This window comes from Cryptotermes secundus, unplaced genomic scaffold, assembly GCF_002891405.2.
Source record: "Cryptotermes secundus unplaced genomic scaffold, Csec_1.0 scaffold621, whole genome shotgun sequence".
Classification (NCBI taxonomy): Eukaryota; Metazoa; Arthropoda; class Insecta; order Blattodea; family Kalotermitidae; genus Cryptotermes; species Cryptotermes secundus.
The window spans coordinates 666,731-688,003 of NW_019727103.1; the positions used below are offsets into that span (position 1 = coordinate 666,731).

At 36.9% G+C, this 21,273-nt stretch overlaps 1 protein-coding gene across 2 annotated transcripts in view; it reads left to right on the forward strand.

The window, feature by feature from the left end:
• The window catches only part of LOC111864442 (ribonuclease P protein subunit p30), a 32,632-nt gene extending 12,848 nt beyond the window's left edge, over window positions 1-19,784 (forward strand). For both annotated transcript variants that reach the window (XM_023851679.2, XM_023851680.2), the window contains exons 3-8: window positions 1,428-1,502; window positions 1,918-1,986; window positions 6,660-6,866; window positions 7,630-7,697; window positions 14,168-14,247; window positions 19,415-19,784. In XM_023851679.2, the coding sequence (XP_023707447.1) occupies window positions 1,428-1,502; window positions 1,918-1,986; window positions 6,660-6,866; window positions 7,630-7,697; window positions 14,168-14,247; window positions 19,415-19,596 (681 nt within the window). In that variant the 3' untranslated portion in view covers window positions 19,597-19,784. The remainder of the gene's footprint in view (window positions 1-1,427; window positions 1,503-1,917; window positions 1,987-6,659; window positions 6,867-7,629; window positions 7,698-14,167; window positions 14,248-19,414) is intronic.
• The last annotated feature ends 1,489 nt before the right edge of the window (window positions 19,785-21,273 follow it).

The following is a 21,273-nucleotide window of genomic DNA, read 5'->3' on the forward strand; positions in this document are numbered from 1 at the left end:
CTGATGATCAAGTTCTTACTTTCTGCAAAATCTATTAATTTTATTCCATTATGGTTGGTTGTATCATGTAAACTTTCTGACCCAATTACTCCTCTGTGTTCCTTTTCTTTACCTATTTTGGCATTAAGATCCCCTAAAATAACCTTTATGTCATTACTTGGTATTGAATCATATGTCTCTTCCATTTGTTGATAGAAATAGTCTTTGACCTCCTCCTCTATTCCTTATGTAGGTGCGTGCACGTTCATCAACGTCATATTGAAAAATTTCGTTCTAATTCTCAAAGTGCAATTTCTTTCACTTATTGGTTTAAAGTCTATTATTGCGCTTTTAAATTCTCGTTCTATTACAAAGGCTACACCAAATTCCTTATTGCCTTCTGCTTTACCACTGTAACATATAGTATGTTTCTTTAAGTCCATGATTCCTTTATCCAGCCATCTAATTTCCTGTATGGCTGTGATTTTCATATTGTACTTATCTATCTGTTCTAATACTGATTTCATGGCACCTGGTTTATTGAGGGTTTTCACACTCCGTGTACCTAGAGAGTAGTCCATATTCTTTGCCAAAAATCATCTTCCCTTCTGTTGAGGTTTCCGAGGCTTGATTCCAGGTTTCGAGACATTTATATTTTTTTACGGTGAGAGGTCGTCAGCCTCTCGCCCAACCCCCAACCTGGAGGGTCAGGGTATCTCTTTTAGTCTGGGTCACCACCTTCGACCTGTCCGGCATGGGTGGCCCTACCAGTAGCTATGCTACCGCCAGCATAGCTCTCAGGGTCATTTGATGCAGTAGCATAGTTGGTTGAGGCACTATGCTACAAGCCAGAAGGTCGTGGGATCAAATCCCGATGAGGTGGATTTTTTCAGTTTACCTAATCCTTCCAGCCGCAATATGGTCCTGGGGTCGACTGAGCCTCTAACAGAAATGAGTACCAGGAATCTTCCTAGGGTTAAAGGGCGGCCGGCACGTAAGGATGACAACCTCACTGCCATCTGTGAGCCAATTGTCTAGAAAATATGGGAACCTCAACAACTCACAACCCTATGGGCCTTCATGGCCTTTTACAGGGATACCTTTACTTCACTTACTTTTATATATATTACATCATATACCACATTTTTGTATGTTGAGAATTTTTTGAGAAATTTTGTGATGTTCAATGTGAGCTTTTTGTGGAGGACTTACATTTTGGCATTTCAGTACCAGTTGTTGTAAACACTTGCTGATTAATGTTGGATGAGCAGACACAGTCTCCCATTGACTTCATTCTCACAGGATATAAAAATGTATAGTAGAAGGCACATTTGGTCCTTGTATTGTGATCACTCCTCAAGTCCTTTCTAACACCTGGAATTTTAATAATTGAAATTTATTTTAATTACAGTATATAATGGTATGACTTTTTTCCTTTTTTGTTTCAGGAATTTGAAGGGAAGCTTGACATATTTGAACGGCTTACAGTGTCTTTATCTTCTCAGCTGGAAGCACACAAATTGGTGGGTTGTGATGTTAGTTACCATGTTACCTGAAGAATATGTAAAGAAATTTCTGGTTCTTCATAATGTTTAAATTTGACTCTGATTCATCCTGAATGCAAAGCAAGAAGGTGACACTCATTCTCACCATCATGTTCAGTAAGAAGACTGTAAGAAACTTTCTCATCTAAGGGCAATCTACAGCACTCCCTCCCATTTTGTCCATAAAACAAGCATTGAAACTTGTAGTATATCCTAGGTTTGGTTTTAACCCTGAAAGCAGCAGTGAAAGATGCGGTGTATAGTGTTAGCTCTTGTCAGAAACTGTCTCTTCATTATGAATATGAAAGAATACACATCTGTTAGAGCAGTGCCTAAATTGATTTCATATTTATATCACTTCCATTGATGACATATCTTTATCTTTTGTTCCTAGAACCAGTCTGCCAATGCAAAGATGTACAACATTTTGGCAGTTATTCCAACAAATCAGGTTGCATTTCAGGTATGTTTTCGGATAGCTATAATTTTTCCACAGTATGTTCTGCATGTCAGTCAGTATCTGTTGCCTTGCTCATTGATTTTTAAAATTTGTGAACTTAAAATAGAAGAGCCTATGCAAGTCGGCATGCTTTAGTGCAAAGATGAAAGTTTTGCACTATATTTTTAAGTATATGATACCAGTGGTACATTATAAACAAATTGATTAAGGTTGTGGAGGCTTTCATGATATTAATTTTGAGTCTTTGAATTCCATAATTGGACAGGAAAGTTATGACATTTTGGGGGTTGACTGTGTCTCCATCTTCATGCAGAAGGAAAAGTAAGTACTCTGTGGAGTCTGTAAAGCTAACTGATATCTTTAGACAAAGTCTGGATCTATGCATTTTGGAAACTGGCTTGTCTCTGTCTTCATGTAGAAGGAAGGAGTTATTTCCTGTGTAGGCTCATTAGATAAAGCTGATCTATATTTCTAACCCTACACAAAGTTCAGAGAAAACACTTAATGACATTACATACATACATAATTTATAAATTCACTGATCCGTTGTCCAAATTGGACCAGATACGACTTCATTGCAGAAGTACAATCATGTCAACAGTAAACAACCACACACAACCAAAAGCACCAAATAACCATAATTTACATTGTCATTCATAAACAAAATTGCAAGGAATATAGTTATTAAATGTTATTCATGCTTAGCAAAAATATATTCATCTATTGAATAAAAAGCATTTGTTGTGAGGAAACTGCGTTTAAAAATCTTCACATTATCACTCATCCTTTGTATAATTTGAGGAAGATTATTATAAACCATAATGGATGAATATAACACGCCTCTCTGGATTGAAGATAATCTCACTGATGACACATGTAGCTTTCCAAACTGTCTAGTGTTTATATGATGAATATTATTGTTGGTTTGAAAAAAATTGTGATTTTTAACAACAAACATCAATATAGAATAGATATATAGGCTGGGAACCATCAAAATACCCAACCTCTTAAAACCTTCTCTACACGAGTTTCCAGGACTCAATCTCAGCATAACCCTAATCGCTCTTTTTTGAGCAACAAATAAACTTTTTACAACTGGAGAAGAACCCCAGAATATAATACTATATTCAAGCTGAGACTGATAATAAGAAAAATAGACCATTCAAAGAGCTAGTTCACTGACAAGGGATTGTAATTTCCTGAGCATAAAACACGCTGTATTCAGTTTCTTTAATAAGTTTTCAGATTGTTTTTTTTCAATTAAGTTGACAATCTAAATACATACCTAAAAAATTAACATTATCAACATCTTTAAGTCTAAAATTGTTATATGTTACTGATAATGTATACTCTGGAGACTTAGGAGTCACAAATTTAATCAGGTGAGTTTTACTCAAATGAAGTATCAGATTGTTGTTTCGAAACCAGCTTGAAACCCTAGTCATAACTATTTAATTTAAACATCAAAGAGTTTAGGTGATACGAGTTAATTAAAATTTTTGTGTCCGCGTACAAAATAGTACGTGCTATATCCTTAAGAGTACCTGGAAAATCATTAATATAAACATTAAACAACATTGGTCCCAGGACAGATCCCCGTGGCACACCAAACCTTACAGATTTCCATTCAGAGATTGTAGTAGTCGAATTACAAGTATGCAGCACAACTCTTTGCGTTCTGTTTTTTAAATAAGTGTCCAACCATTTCAAAATAGGCCCTTTGACTCTATACATCTTCAACTTTTGAATCAACAGATCATGACTGACACATTCAAAGGCCTTTGTCAAATCACAAAAAATACCTACCACAAACTCCTTATTGTTCCATGCTTTAAGAACAGTTTCAGTTAGATTAAAGACTGCGGTTTGTGTAGAAACATCCTTACAAAAGCCATACTGCTCAGGAGCCAGGATATCATTTCTTATAAAATGCTGTTTAAGCCTGCTAAATAGTAATGTTTCAAATAATTTAGAGAAACTTGTCAATAAAGATATCGCTCTATAGTTGGCAAATTCAGTAACATCACCTTTCTTAAAACATGGTATAATATTTGCATATTCCAATTGATCAGGACATATGCCTGAACTTACAGAAAGATTACAAATATAAGTAAGTGGCTTTGCTATCTGTTCACCGCATAATTTAATAATTTTATTTGACAACCTATCATATCCACAAGAAGATTTATTTTTTAATGAATTTATCGTGCGTAATACTTCTGCCTCAGTAATTGGAATATTTTCAATTTCAGAAATCTTATCTGTAGAGTACTCACATGAAAGTGGTAAAAAACATACATTATTAGAACTCTGACCAACTAATTTGTTAACTGAACTCAAAAAATATGAATGCCTTAGCTTCATTCCTACTATCGATTATTACATTACCTTCTCTCAGTTCTGAATATGAATGTTTTTTCTTCAACTATCTACCATTCTCTCTCTTTATGATTTTCCAGGACTCATAGGATTTGTTAGATGCAGCCATTATTATTCCCTCATAATATAGCTTTAACTCTTCTGATAACTTTTCTCAGCAATGTACAATATCTAGTATAATACTCCTTTAAGCCTGGGTAATTAGTAGATATAATCATCAAATACAAATACTTTTTTGCTTACATTAAATTTTAATTCCTTTAGTGATCCACTGGTTAGGGTACACATTATTTTTGACAAATTTTGCAGGAAATCATGTTTCAAAAATCATTAAAAAGATATTAAAAAATAGATTAAAACTTTTGTTAACATCAAGATTACTTAAAACACTTTCCCAGGTTTCCCTACTGAACATCTCATTAAAAGTTATGATGCCAGACTTAGATATAACTCTTCTTTTAACTAATCCAGTCTTATTCATTTGGCAGTACACAACATTACTAACAGGTAAATACTGAGCATCGTGATCTGAAAGCCCATTGATTACTGAGTACACCTGTAAAGTATTCAATCTGCTGTAATCCAAAAATATACTCTCAATAGCATTACTGGTGTCAGTTGTAATCCTAGTTGGACATTCGACAACCTGAGACCGGTTGTACATCTAAAATAGTGAAATAAGCTGAAGAGATATACTTGAATTCTCTAAAAAATTTACATTAAAGTCTCCACATATTATTAATTCAAGTTTAAGCTTGTAAACAGATTTCAGTATTAGTTCAAATTGCTTAATAAATTCCTCCACATTTCCACAAGGAGATCTGTAAATACATAGTATTATAAAATAATTATTACCAATATTTAATCAGACTGCACAGGCCTCAATCGCCTTTTTCATGCAATATTGTGTTATATTAATTGGATTACAGTCCATATCCAATTTACAGTATATACAAACACCTCCACCATTACTTAATGATCGTGAGAATTGTGAGGTTAAACAATAATTTTCTGGTTTGATCAATAAAAGATTCTGCTCGGATAAGTAATGTTCAGTTATACAAATTACATGTGGGCTAAAGTCATGACTAATTAACATACAAATCAGTTCATCAGTTTTATGTTGTAGACCTCTAATATTTTGGTGGAATAAATTAAAAGAGCTTATCTTAGTATCCTAAAGTTTAATCTTTGAGGCATTACCATAAAAAATTATCACCCATATTTACTGGTCATCTTCTAACTCTCTTACCCAGCATTGGGGAGATCATTTGTTCATTGAGTTTAACTACCTCCTCTAATAAAGTTTCCTGAACTTCTTCAAACTTACAGCTTTCATCACTTTTCCTTTTTTCATTTTCCACAATTAACATTATCCCAGTTTAAAAATATGACTGCCAGCTCTTTATCTTCTTATCAGTGAAAGAAACTAACTGTTTAGCTACATACTCCTTACCTTCTGTGTTCAAGTGCATGCCATGGCTTGTATGAAATTTTCTATCATAATTAATCACTATATAATGCACCCCCTCGTTGGTGGCTCCACCTAATCGTGGTGAGGGGGTTTGAGTATGCCAAGGACCCTGAGAGCTATACCAGCGGTAGCGTAGCTACTGGCAGGGCCTCCCTTGCTGGACAGGTCAAAGGGTAGGCATCAGACGAAGAGAGACACCAAAAACTGATGCCGGAAGCAGCGTCATCAGCAGCGACTTGAAGCACAGAGTAAATAATGCTCGAGATGGTTCAAGTTCGTATAGCAACAGGCGTGGCCAGAGTGGTTTGAATGGCTGTTGTACTGCGATGTGGAAAGCAAATGGAAAAACTACCACATTATCACTTTTCCTGGATAGTCTCTTTCCAAAACCAGAGATACCATGTATGCGAGATGTTTCATTTGAAGGAGAAAGCTCTAGATCGCATCAAGTGGAGGAACTGTTTTGGAAGAGACTGTGGACCTGTCGTCTTGACAGATTACTGATGAATGAATGAATGAATATAATGCACACGGTCTAACACTTTCAAATGCGTACCCAACCTTCTGTTGTAACTATCAGTTTCCTTATTCACATATGACTGATCCACCAAATCTCGTCTTTTGGGTAAATTGAGAACTATTACATTACATTACATTACCCTGTTGCTGAATACTGAGTTAAGTTTTTTATATTTTTAATTGTTGCATTTGTTATCAAACTTATTCTATTAAAGAATATGGACTCTCATTTTATCAGTTCTCTTGCATATAATAACCAAACTGACTCAGCATTATGATACCTCATTTTTTCACTTCTCTGTAGTATGCCTGCTCAGCAATGGATGTGGATCTCATAACTTTTGATCCAGATGATACTGGGCTTGTCAGATGTAACAGAAAGATGTATAACTTGGCTGTAGATCGTGGTCTTAGCTTTGAGATTATGTATACACCAGCTGTTAGAGATTCTACAGCCAGGAAAAACATTATTCAACTGGCTCACTTGTATCATGGTTTTGGAAAATCAAAGGTGAGGTTGCCATTATTTGTTTTACCCTTATTCATATAATTGTGAAAATTTTGTTTGTACAGTGAAAGGAACTGTACTTTGATCAACCAGTGACATTATTAAAATTCAAATATTTATTGTGTCCTGTGCAATGAACGCAGATGAACGTAAGTTTAGTAAACATTGAGCTCTTACAAGTTTGTTTTTTTACACAAGGAAGAAAAGTAGGATAGAAATAAATATGAAAACTGTGGAAGTAATTTTGCTGATACAGATAGGTAAATGTTTTACAAGGAATTTTCATGCAATTTAATTCATCTAGTTGTAGTATTATGGGGGACACAGTAGCGTAGTTGGTTGAGGCACTGCGCTACAAGCCGGAAGGTCATGGGTTCAAGTCTCGATGAGGTCATTGGATTTTTTCAATTGACCTAATCCTTCCAGTTGCGCTACGGCCCTGGGGTCGACTCAGCCTCTAACAGAAATGAGTACCAGGAATATTCTTAGAATATTCTTGGGGGTAAAGGGAGCTGGTGTGTACGGCTGAGAACCTTGCCACCATCTATGAGCCGATTGTCTAGAAAATGTGGGAACCTCAACATCTCACAACCCAACAGGCCTCCACGGCCTGTTACAGGGATACCATTTTTACTTTAGTTGTAATATTATGCAGTGTAAAGTTTGCTTTATTTCCATCTAATGTTGAATCACAAAGACTTAATAAAAGTTTAGTTCTTGAGTTTTACTTTTTGGAGGTTTTGTTATATGGATGAACTGTTTTCAGAATATAGTCATCTCCAGTGGAGCAGCAAGTCCATTCCATGTTCGAGGACCGTATGATGTGATAAATTTGTATCCTTCATTTAACTTTAAAAGGATAAGCATTGAAATGTTAATGACACATCCAGTCTGAATCATGGATGTGTTTATGCAAGAGTAAGAGTATCTAGGTGCTCTTGCACATGCATTTTGTATAAGAAGCTGAGAAGTTTTTTACACAGGGTTCTGTGTGTTATAATCACACCTGTGTCTTATATGGCAAGAAATTGACTTAATTTCATTGTTTTAAATGAAAAGTTGGGTGTGTGTAGACTTATGTTTCATCATCTCTACAGATGCACGTATTTAAGTTAGTGTGGGAAGGAAACAGTTAAATTATTTTAAGCACTATATATTTTGGAATACACAAGGAGACGCTTCATCGCCACTCCTTTTCAACTTTGCCTTAGAATATGCAATTAGGAAGGTCCAGGGAAACCAGGTGGGACTGAAATTAAACAGGACACATCAGCTGTTGGTCTACGCCGATGATGTGAATCTACTGGGTGATAATGTAAATACCATAAAGAAAAACACACAAACATTAATTGAGGCAAGTAAAGAGGTTGGTCTAGGAGTAAACGCAGAGAAAACTAAGTTTATGTTACTCTCTCATCACCAAAATGCAGGGCAAAATCGTGACATAAAGGTAGGAAACAGATGTTTTGAAAGTGTGGCACAATTCAGATATTTGGGAACAACTATAACAGATCAAAACCTGATTCAGGAAGAAATTAAGAGGTGATTGAACGCGGGTAATGCTTGCTACCATTTAGTCCAGAACCTTTTGTCTTCTCGTCTGTTGTCCAAAAACATAAAAATTAGAATATACAAAACTATAATTTTGCCTGTGGTTCTGTATGGGTGTGAAACTTGGTCTCTGACATTAAGGGAATACTCTTCTCCAAGTATAATTAGAATGATCAAGTCAAGGAGGATGAGGTGGGCAGGTCATGTAGCACGAGTGGGGGAGACGAGGAATGCGTATAGGATATTGGTGGGAAAGCTGGAAGGAAAGAGACCACAGGGAAGACCAAGGCATAGGTGGGTGGACAATATTACAATGGATCTTAGAGAAATAGGATGGGATGGTCTGTATTGGATAGATCTGGCTCAGGATAGGTGCCAGTGGAGGGCTCTTGTGAACACGGTGATGAATCTTCGGGTTCCAAAGTGCTGGGAAATTCTTGAGCAGCTGCAGAATTGGTGGCTCCTCCAGAAGGGCTCAGCTCCATGATTAAGTAAGTAAGAAATATATTTCGGAATGTTGTAAGTAATGTCTTGTTTTAATGTTTCATTTCGTCCCTCTGTCCATGTTTTTGTGACCATACAATTGTTATTGGTAAATATGGCCGGCACCTTTAAACACAATTACACAGTTTAATTTTACATATTTTTTTTAACTTTTTACTACAAAAAATTAGAAAATTATCTGATTTAAAGCCAGTGTTAATATTATGCTCTGTTAAATGAAAGAGACCATCTCCTGTTGTAAGGTAAGGTAAAGTTGTCCCTGTGTTTAACTAATTAAGCACTACAGCATGAAGGCATAAGGGGGAATGGATGTATAGATCCTGTTTTAAATCTTGTAAATTTAAAGCTACAAATACCTGTTGTTTTATTTAGGTGTGAATCTTGATTTCTTTGATTAAAGGGAAAACATACAGTGAAGATGTCTGAGAACAGGCTGTTGACAATATTTTGACATAAGCGAAAGAAGTAACAGAAGGTGGGGGGAATTGTATAATGAGAAGCCTGGGAATTTGTAGTCTTCAAGAAATATTAGAATCATAAACTAAAGGAGGATGAAGTTGCTAGGGTGTGAAGCATGAATGAGGGACATAAGACATGCACACAAAATTTTAGTTTAAAAACCTGAAGGTAAGAGACTGTTTGAGAGACCTAGCATAAGTGGGAACATGATATAAAATGTATGTTAAAGAAATATGTGTGTGTGAACTCTGTTCATTGGTTCAGGATAGGAGTTGGTAGCAGGCTTTTGTGAATGTGGTAATAATGACAGCCTGAGAAGATTATATCAACTTTTTTTTTTATTTCTAGTGGCGTGCGACTAAGTCCCTTGTACTGCGGCCGCTTCTGGCCTGTTGTACTGGCCCTAGATGATAGGCAAGGGTGATTGTGGAGCAGTTGGTGGAATGAAGATTGGCAGGGGAAACCGAAGTACTCGGAGAAAACCTGCCCCAGTGCCACTCTGTCCACCACAAATCCCACTTGACCAGACCTGGGATTGAACTTGGGCCACCATGATAGGAAGCCAGCGACTAACTGCTTGAGCTATGGCATGGCCTTTTATCAACTTAGTCACCATGAAAGCTTCAGACCTTACATGGTAATAAACCCAATTGATTCCACAAGAGGCAGGACATTTCATGACCTTCTGAGAGGTAGTTAGCTTCTCAGGAAGAGCTCTGCTCCCTCAAATTAGTTGAAATAAAGAGATCATGCAATGAAAAAAGTAAATATTATATTCTCTTCAGCATTATGAGAGTTGAAAATTATGTAATATGGTAATGCTATCAGGTAGTACATTAATTTCAGCTGTATGATCTTACTGGGTACTGGGTCTAACAGTATAATTGAGATATATGGGGCTGGAAAAGTGTGGTTATTGTCTGTCCATCGCTCATTATAGTTATTGCCTTGAGGGATGCAAAAGCTTGGTATGAATTTTGGATGGATTAGGTTCTCAGACACCTCAGCTTAGACATGTTCTAACCTTTCTTCCGTACTAGTTGCATGTGGTTTTAAATAAGGACTGGGAAAAGTCTCACCTATTTGGTTAGTGCCATTTTGCTGTTATATTGAAAGTCAAGAATTTGAAATTACTATATACACCTCTATTTTTATACTTTGATTATATTTAAAGGCATGATTTCTTTTTGCATGTTCACAACAGAAGTTGTAAAGATGTGTCTGTTTTTTTAATAGAAACTAGACTGTTTTTTAGAATAGACAAGATGATGGATAATGTCCAGCAAAATAATAATTGTAACAATTTACCATCATCACAAACTTTTAGATCTTATTTGCATAACCAGTATGGACCTGGTATATATCCCAATTTTAGAAAATTTGAACGACTCAAGATCCAGTTGGCTAAGACTTCCAACCATCTCACTTTTCTTATGAAATGCAAGATTCATGACATAGTTCCCAAGGGCCTCATGTTGAAAGCTCCATACCACAGTCATCGCTCTTTCAAGATAACTTTACGAGCCAGCAAAGCCTTATTAAGAGATAGGATTCAGTTCCACCGGTTTAAGAAAGCCGCTCTCAACAAACAAATTAACGACCTAGAATCATTTTTTCGGAAATCAACAAATAATTCAGACCAACTCCGCATCCTAGCTGCAGTAGAAAGCTCATACAAACATCATTTTCTGAAGCTGAAGGAGATCCAGATTCGAAAATTCTCAGCTCTAAAAAATCACCATCAGTCCACCAGGACACCGGAAACCACTCAGGGGTCCGAGAAGTTTGTCATAAACTTGTCCGACCATGTTCTTACAGAATCTGAGGAATCAATTCTCAAGAAAGGGCTGAATTTTGCAATAACCAACAGAATATCTAATCTTGACATGGTATGTGCGGCAGAATCTGCAAGATCCAAACTTCCCCCCGCCATGGGTATGGAGTTCAGTTGGCAGATCCGGTGTATGTTAGAGAAAGCAAAAACTTTTTCATCTAATATGACTAGGAGGGAATCCATGGCTTTAAAATCCTTAAAAAATAATAGACATATACGAATTCTACAGGCTGACAAGGGAAACTGTACGGTGGTTTTGAACGAGTCTACTTACAAGGAGAAGATAGCCAGCCTCCTAGATGCAAGTGTATATGAAATTTTACGTAAGGATCCTACAGCTCAAATTGAGAGAAAAATACGGACACTCCTTACTAAACATAAAACTATCCTTCCTACTGCACTGAAGAGAAAATTGACCCCTTATCATAGTAAACCCCCTCATCTTTACGGACTCCCCAAAATTCACAAGCCTGGTATCCCACTCAGACCAATAATTAGTTCTATTGATTCTCCTTGTTATGCATTAGCTGAATTCCTCCATAAGATCCTCAATCCTCTATCTGGAAACACAGGTTCCTTCGTAAAGAATTCTGAACACTTTATAAAATCAATACAGGATATCAACCTGCAAAAAGAAGACTGCCTTGTAAGTTTTGACGTTGTTAGTCTGTTCACCAACGTACCAGTGGAAGAGGTCTTACAAATCATAAGAGATAGACTCAGAATGGATTCTTCCTTCCCAGAACGCTCACCTCTACAAGTTGAAGACGTGATGGAACTACTGGACATCTGCTTAAAAACCACATACTTCCAGTTTGAAGATACGTTCTACCAGCAAAAGGAAGGTATGGCAATGGGAAACTCACTATCCCCGGTGGTCAGTAATATATTCATGGAGCATTTCGAAGAAATAGCAATAGACACAGCTGAATACAAGCCTGCAAAATGGCTGAGATATGTCGACGACACGTTTGTGATATGGCCATATGGACCGGAAGAGCTACAGAAATTTCTTCAACATATTAACAACATCAGGCCTACCATCAAATTCACTATGGAAGTTGAAGTCAACAATGCACTTCCATTCTTGGATGTTTTGGTTATGAAGCAGGGTCCAAAACTGACCACCAAAGTGTACCGAAAGCCTACTCATACTGGTCGTTATCTTCACTTCAAGTCCAATCACCCACACCACGTAAAAAGGGGAGTTGTTCATAGTTTGATCAACAGAGCGAAGGTCATATGTCAAAACAAGAAGGATTTTAGTAAAGAAATCAGAAACATAAGACATGATCTAATGCTCAGTGAATATCCTAAAGAATTCGTGGACTCTGTATTGAAGCCATCGACAAGAAATCGTCCCTCTTCAGACACAACATACCGAGGCACTGTAATCATTCCGTATGTCAAGGGTATCGCCGAGAAATTCAGACGCATCGGGAATCGTTTTCAGCTTAGAACAATCTTCAAAACGAAACATACACTCCGGGGGACATTAATGAAAACTGGACCCAGTAGAGATGCCCAGAAAACGAAGCAGTGTGTGTATAGCATCCCTTGCGACTGCGGCAGATGTTACATCGGTGAAACTAGCAGACCCCTAGAAGTACGCATTAAGGAGCACAAATATAATATGACACAGGGTTTGCTGGAAAAGTCTAAATTGGCCCAACATGCATACGAGGAAGATCACAAAATTCTTTGGAATGAAGCGAAGGTTTTGCAGATCGAACCCAACACCACATATAGAAGATACAAGGAATCAGCCCACATGTCTCTGCTGGACCATCCAATCAGTCAACCCAGTATGGATATCTCTCCCATCTGGGCCCCTGTCATTACAGCAGAAATCAAGAGACTACATCGACGTCTAGTGTAGTTGGTTTGGGTAACCAATTGTTTCATATGTTGGTACCACAAGGAGTATTGCTTCTCTTCCGGTATGATTTCATTCACGATATTCTCTGGTGCTAAGCCTCAAATTAGCATATCTTCAATATTTCTTAGCTCCCACAGATGATTTTGATGTGCTTGTATACCACAAGGAGTATTGCTTCTCTCCAGGTATGATTTCATTCTAGATGTTTTTCTCTGGTGCTAAGCCTCAAATTATGATAGCTTCAATATCTCTTAGCTCTCACAGATGGATTAAGTTGTGCTTCTTTTATGAATCCCTTCGGAAATTGGCATAGTTGTCCGGAGATAGGGGCTAGCTCTGTCTATTGGACCCAACTGAGTAGGTTTTACCTGAAGACGGGGACAGATTCCAGTTCTCGAAACGTTGTGTTTTTTAATAGAAACTAGACTGTTTTTTAGAATAGACAAGATGATGGATAATGTCCAGCAAAATAATAATTGTAATGTGTCTGTTAATTTACCCATGTCTAGCCACATTTAAGAAGTTGAAAACCCCTGAACATATTTTCATGGAATTTAATATTGGGGGGGGGGGCGGTTACAAAAATTTGCCACTCTCTTCCAGTTTTGGTTAACATTGGATAACAGTAGGAGATACTATACATGAAGACCTATAGCCAGTTCTGTGTATAGCTTGCTAAATATCAACATTCTGAACAAAAATTGTAGAGAGAAATGAAACCTTTTTTAGCAGGAATCTTTTTCTGTTCATTGGGATTTGGCTGTAAACAGTCTGATTTGTTTTATTGAGTGGGATATTATTACAGTAAATACAAGGTCAGTTTTTATGCCCAGTGCATGCTTTCTGCAAGTCTCATGGTTTCTGAGACAGTTAAACAGAAGAAATTTTTACGCTATGTTATCTCATAACTCAATTTTTGGACTGATTGGTGGAGATTTCATATTGTAGATTCTTGCTCATCTACCACACATGTTTTATGTTGTTTATGAGATGACATCGGAGGTTAGCATTCAGGAATTGAGGCAATGACATAAAGAATATGTTGTGCTTAACCTGCTTCCTTACCATACATTTCAGAGGTCTTCTTTTTGGACTCAGTGAAGAACAATCAAAGGGTGCCATTACCACAGCTTGCAGATTTTTATTAATAAAAGCTGGTGAGTACATTTAGTATTCTCTTATGATATAGAATAAAATATTATAGGATTGTGGTCATAATCAACTGCACTCAGTTTGATGTCTTCCTCCTTGTAAGAGCAATCCACTTGTAGCAGTGTGCACTGTAATGCCTAATGGTTAAACTGACACAGCATGCAAGATGTCTGCCGTGTTTGAATAAAGCCCCCATTATGTAATTTTCTGCATCCTCGTGTAACTTCTCAGGTCTAAATACTCTCCTCAGCACCTTGCTGTAAAGCACTTGCAGTCTCTCTTCTTCCCTTAATGTGAGAAACCCAAGTTTCATACATAAAAAGTAAGCATACAGTAAAATATTTGCAGTTAGATGACAGGTGTTTTATTGCAAATGTTTGGTTTACTTAAAATCGGATCTTTCCATTTTTTTGTGATACCACATCTCATTATCTGATTATGAAATGCTGTGTGAATCTGATAGTGACTCTGCTAATGAAAGCCGAAGGTTCGGTACAGGTAATGCCAAAGCCATGATGGTTCAGTTCAGTGACATTCCTGCAGTGTATTTGCTGAAGTTATCGTTGCCTTTACTCTGGGTACAAAATCTGTGGATGTTATTTAAAATAAGTTTGGAAGACATCCAATATATGTTACATCACCTTTTCCATGGTCACTATTTTAATAAAAGTATTATTTCTTCTTAACAGTTGAAGATGGCAGCATGTAATTACAACTAGTGAAAGGTCATAAACATCTTCATGTATATAGGTGAACCCCTTCCAGCAGTCCTATCAACACCCATCACATACAGAGCACATTTCCTAGATACATAAAATCCAAGCCCTTAGTAAAATTACATATCATCCTCATACAGCAAGGATTAGGTCATTTGGCCTGTTCCAGTTCCAAACTTCTTTTATAAATTGTTGGTTCCATCTTAAGAGTGGGCATCTTGGACTGGTTCTTCAATGTTATTTTAGGGTCACTGCTTTCTATGGTAGATGATACTTGTGAATTATAATGACATATCCATGCCATTTCTTGTATTATGTTTAAATTATAAATATCAACATATGCATGTATAATTCATATCTTATTACAGTACCTCATTATGCTTTGTTTTAACTATTCTATTCCGCCATATCCCTGAGGAAACAGACTTCAGCCACTTCTGTTCATTGCTTTTGTTGTATAAACATCCAGGATTTTGATCCATACTGCAATGTGGGTAATGCTAGGACTTTACCTTGCTTTTACTGATCTTTATATAAACTGTACAAAAATTCTCTTGAAGATTGCCAGTACATCATATGTCTGGTAGCTGGATACACTCTCCTAGATCAAAAATGAAGTATAGGCAATAGTTAAAACTAGAAATATTCATTTTAACTGGTATAATAGAAAGCAAAAATAAAACTGGTATGAACACTTTTTAAGAATGACAAGAGATAGAGCCCCACAGATATTACTTATTATAAATCCAGAGGACCAAAATGTCGGATGACACATAGACGGGAGGATATATTCTCTTGAAGCTGGAAACAGGCCAATGGCCCATACCCTTGAAAAAGAGGAGGAGGAGGTGGAAGCTGGGACTTCATACAGTTTTAACAACGTATTGTTGTCCCACAGAGAAATTTAAAATTCTCTTACATCCATATCAGAAGTTTCTGACCAACATAGTGAAGTTGCATACATTTGTGACAAATTTGAGTCTGATGGTACAGTGCATAATTTACACAAGCAAAGATCTGGGAGGCCTTGCACAGTAACGGGTCCTGCCTCTTCTGCAGTGGTGTTGGAACAGTTTACACAAGCACCACAAAACAACGTGCACGTGAGATAGGATTTAGCAGATCTAGTATACAGTGGTTTCTGATACATGCCAAATGTATGTTGAGGTATGTACATTTTTGCCCCCCCCCATGGGTGTGTGTGCACGTGTGATGATGAGTTTATAACAGTGAACTGTAAAGTGTAATCACACACTGCATCAAAGAGTCCAGTAAATCCAGTCATCAATCCAAAACCTGTCTATTGTCACACTACGTAAATCACATGAGTATTATAATTGCTAGTCTCCATTTTTCTGAAATACGAGTATGTTGTCTTCCAAAACATTATGCATATCTTAACATGTTGTAGTTTTGGAATATACTCTATTTTATACTGATTCTTTCTGAACCAGGAGCTTTTTAGCCTGATCATCATGCTGTGTATATGTGTGCACATGCATATGTCCCATCCTTCTGACTTCTGAATCAGTTCACTGGTTTTCATGAAGCTCTGTGCTCCTGAGGGCCACCTCAGTGCCATTACTTTATAATGTCCTACACTATGTAATAATAAAATGTCACATGGTGCAAACCTGTAAGGTGGGGGTAACATTAGTCCCACTTAATTTAGGATATTAACGATAAAATATGCAACTTTTTATCAAAGTGTTTTGTAGAATTTAAAATATCAACATGGTGGCCGAACATTTTCCTTAACCTTTGACATGATGATAAGTAATGGACAACTGGAACCTTGCATTTAAAATTTGTATGGAGGTATATTATAAACACATGATGTCGGAGCCGGGATAGTGCTGTCGGTATAGTGACTGGCTATGGGCTTGATGACTGATGGGTCAGAGTTTGAGTCCTGTTAGGGGCAAGAATTTTCTCTTCTCCACATCGTCTAGACTGACTCTGGGGCCCACCCAGCCTCCTATCCAATGGGTACCCGTGGCTCTTTCCCTGGGGTTAAAGTGACCAGGGCATGAAGCTGACCACCCAACCTCCAGTTAGTGCCGAGGTCTAGAAAATGTGGATCTATACATACCCTCCCTCATATGCCTTCTGAACTGAATGGTAGCAAGCATTACCCTAGTTCAGTATCCTCTTAATTTCCTCCTGAATTAGGTTTTGATTTGTTACAGCCGTTCCAAAATATCTGACCTGTGCCACATTTTCAGATCATCTGTTACCTAGCTTTATGTCATGATTTTGCCTTTCATTTTTGTGACAAGATAGCAACATACACTTAGTTTTCTCTGCGTTTACTTCTAGACCAACCTACTAGCATCTCCCTGCGCCTATGACAGTATTAAAGCAGCATAGGTGGAGGCCCTGAGGATGAACGGTACTAATTTGAAACGTGGCAGCCTAATTTGACTAATGTGAATGGTTGATGTGTTGTGCTGGTAAAGAATATATGATAATACACTGGTATTTATTCCAAGTGAAATTAGCCAGTAATTCTCTCGTCATTAATTCATATACATTTTCATCATTACATCTCTTTGATATTAAGTTTGCTGTTTTTGATCCATAATTTTCAAATAATACTATTCCTGTTCTTTTGTGTGAAGTGTATTAGGCATTATGTTACCTTCATACACATGTTTAAATTTTATGTTACTTTAATAGGGACTCCACATTGTCAAAACCCCACCATAACATCCAGAATCTAAATAAGAATTTTTTATGAAAACGATAACAGCTGGTAACAGACTGTTGTTGGCATATCCACCTGCCAGCAGAATTAGTACTACCTGCAGTCAGCATGTGCATACCCATTATCACACAGCACTGTCATGATTTTATTACATAGAGAGATGTTAACCGCCTCTGTGGTCTAGTGGTCAGAGTTCCTGGCTACAGATCCAAAGGTCTGAGGTTAGATTCCTGGCACTACCATATTTTCTGAGAAGTAGTGGGTCTGGAACGGGGTCCACTCAGCCCACTCAGCCTCGTGAGAATAATTGAGGAGCCACTTGAATGGAAAAGTAGCAGCTCCAGTCTAGAAAACAGATTAACAGGCGTAGGGATGTGTTGCGCCGACCACGTGACACCCTCTATCCACTAAAGTTGGCACTAACTTCGCTGACAAGTGGCAGTCGCTTGGTTGGTATAGTTCGTTTGTGGACTAAAGGTCACGGAGTTAGTTATAGAAAGAGATGTTATCTTGTATGAAGATGCCATGTTTCTTTTTGTTATATGATTGTCCTATATATAACTACTTAATTTTTCATGTTTTTTTCTTTACGATTGAACATTTATATTTATAATATGCATGTTATTTAGGAGTTCCTAAATTTGAAGTAAGTATGGCCCATTCTATTCTGTAACAACTCTTGCAATATCATTTCATATTTTTAGCCCTCTTCTCTAGTGTTGTTTTATCCTCTTGCCAAGTCTTACAGCTGCTTTAGTTGTAGGATGTGTTGTGCCATGGTAACAGGTGATCTGCTTGACATGAATGCAGATACATGGTGTGATCATTTAGTTTCTGGATTTGCTGCAATATGATATCACTGCAGTTAGGACAGCACTCCTCTGCTAGTTTGAGTCAGAGTAGAATCTGCTGAGTTATTTGTTGCTCATTTTAAAATTCCTCAGAATTAACACATTGTGAAGTGAGTTGTGTGTTTTACCCTCTGTGATGTTTGTTTTATTGGAAAGTGGCAAATTTTCAAAGAACACCATATGTGAAACATGTTGTCTTTTAAACTTGGGAGACATTTACCGTAAATGTACAAGATGTTAAAACCTGTCTTACAGAGCAGAAACAACGACAAGAACTGGAATGTTTTATAGGTTTTACAAGTTCTCAAGTGGAGTGACATCAGTTAACAACACTGAGCGTTCAGGATATCCATCCACTATCAAAATGGATGAAAATTTAGTATCAAGCTTAGTAAATCTGTCACTGTTTTTGACATGACTTATGATGTGAAAATACCATTTGGATCATGCAAAAGTATTTTAAGATCTGAATATATGATGGGTTGCTGCATAGTGTGTGCTTCACAAGATAGAACAGAATTGTGCCAGGACCTTCAAAGAAAATTTCAGGGCGATCCACAGTTCTTTTTGAAGTTCATCACAGGCAATTAAACAAAAGTTGGTAATGTAGGGGAGGAGATTTGATGTCATGATTCATGGTTCAAAACAATGCTTCCAGTAGTTGCATAATTGTTGGACTCGCTGCATCAGATCACAAGGGAACTATAGCATGGAATAGAGGGTAAATGCAGTTATCACAGAGAAACAATCCAGTAATTATTTGATCACACCACATATGTTGAATTGAGCAAGGAAGGGGTTAATCAAGATTAGAAGCAGGTATATAGTATTTTGTTTTGTCTACAAGGAAAGTGAAGTTTGTTGCAAAGGAAACTACATCATTCTTGATCATTTTCAGCTGGTCGACGTCTTGGAAAGACAATAGTAATTGCAAATAAAGACATAAATGAACATAATGAACTTGATAAAGATGATACCTTAGAGAATGATGAAGTGGATCAAGAATTGGAACAACCAGTACAGAAGAAATTTCGACAGGATTCTTCAGAGAACAGTATAGCTCCACGTATTGATACCTGAAGACTGTGCAGTGTGTTGCAACAGTTACTGAATAATTTTGGAAATGACTGGTATCTATATATCAATCCACAGGAGCGAACTGGCTATTTCTAATGTATATTTTGAACTTTTGTATTGCATTATGTTTATGCTTTTGAAATGTACAAATTCAGTCATATGTCTAAAATACATGTAATTTGCCTGAAATACTTTGAGTGTGAAACTTTTACAAGCCACCATTAGCAGCTAACTTAGGAAGCTAAGTGCATGCTGGCAGAATAATCTTATAGTTGTCAATAATTAACAGGAGTGAAGAGAATAATCTGTGATAGAAGAACTGAATTGGTGGCCTTGATTTAATGTGCAAACAAAAGGATGGCCATGGAATGGTTGTTGCAAGTTCTAATACTAGTTTGATTCTTTTAGGTGATCTAGTAGTACTTGCACATATTCATTCATACAACTCTGAATTTTGTCTTTACTGCCACTAACATCATATATAAAAACAGTAAACACATCTTTCATAATGATAAGCAATCAATTGAAAGACAGGAAGAGCCAGTTCCTGAAATATCTTCTGTATTAAGTATACCTTAGACAGTGGACATCTAACATAAATTTATTATACTGAGATCATATGTTACTGAACTAAATGTTACAGAAAATTTATCAGTGTATATAGTGTGATCATAGACAACACTTTCATGAAACAAACTTACACTTTATGGGTTAGCCCAATTTGATGGGAGGAACATTGGAGGTTTTTGTCAGTGTGCGGTCATAAAAAATCTGTGTATATAGAATGACATACACAGACTGGTTAGAGCAGTGCTGTCCAACGCTCGGGCACAATTCACTGATGCCTATGGAGGTGCGGGCGCCACCACACTACTACTACTACTACTACTACTACTACTTAATACTACTATTTATACTACTTCTTAATACTACTACTACTACTACTAATAATAATAATAATTAATAATAAAATAGTTAGAAATTTAATACTGGCTAAATCTATTGTTAATATAATTATATTTACTTACAATCTTACATAATTAGTGTGAAATTTGACACTGTATGTTAGCTGCAAGTTGTCGAAAATCTGATGTGTAGCTGGAACACGCTGCTCTTAGTGCATCATCTAGGTGTGAGTCTGTTAGGCAGGACCAGTACTTATTTTTGATGATGATCATAGATGAAAATGTGACTTCGCACAGATACGTCGAACCAAAACAAGAAGAAATTTTCAGAGCAATGCTATGAATCATGGGATATTTACTCCTGTCCACCAGAGTCCAGAAATTGCTACAAGTTGCAAATGAGGATTTCAAAGATATGTCTTCTTGGAAATTTGAAATTTCCATTTCTAATTCTTGAAGATTATACTTTCTGAAGATTTCACACACCTCTCCTCGAAGTTCACTAACGTCAACAGTAGCGAATGGATTACTGATAAACATTGTCACTGGTTCAAGTGTTGAAAACTGGCGAAATCTGTTACCAAATTCGGTCACAAGGGCTTCAGGATGCAGGGCAAAAGATGGAAGATCGTATTCACAGCCATTTAAGGTTTTCACAACAGATTTCATATGCGGAAAATGTGAAAGGGAATTTCTGTTTAAATGTGCAATCCATAGCTTTAGTTTCTTTTGAAAAGAATTAACCACACTTATCATGCTTGAAATGTTATGATCT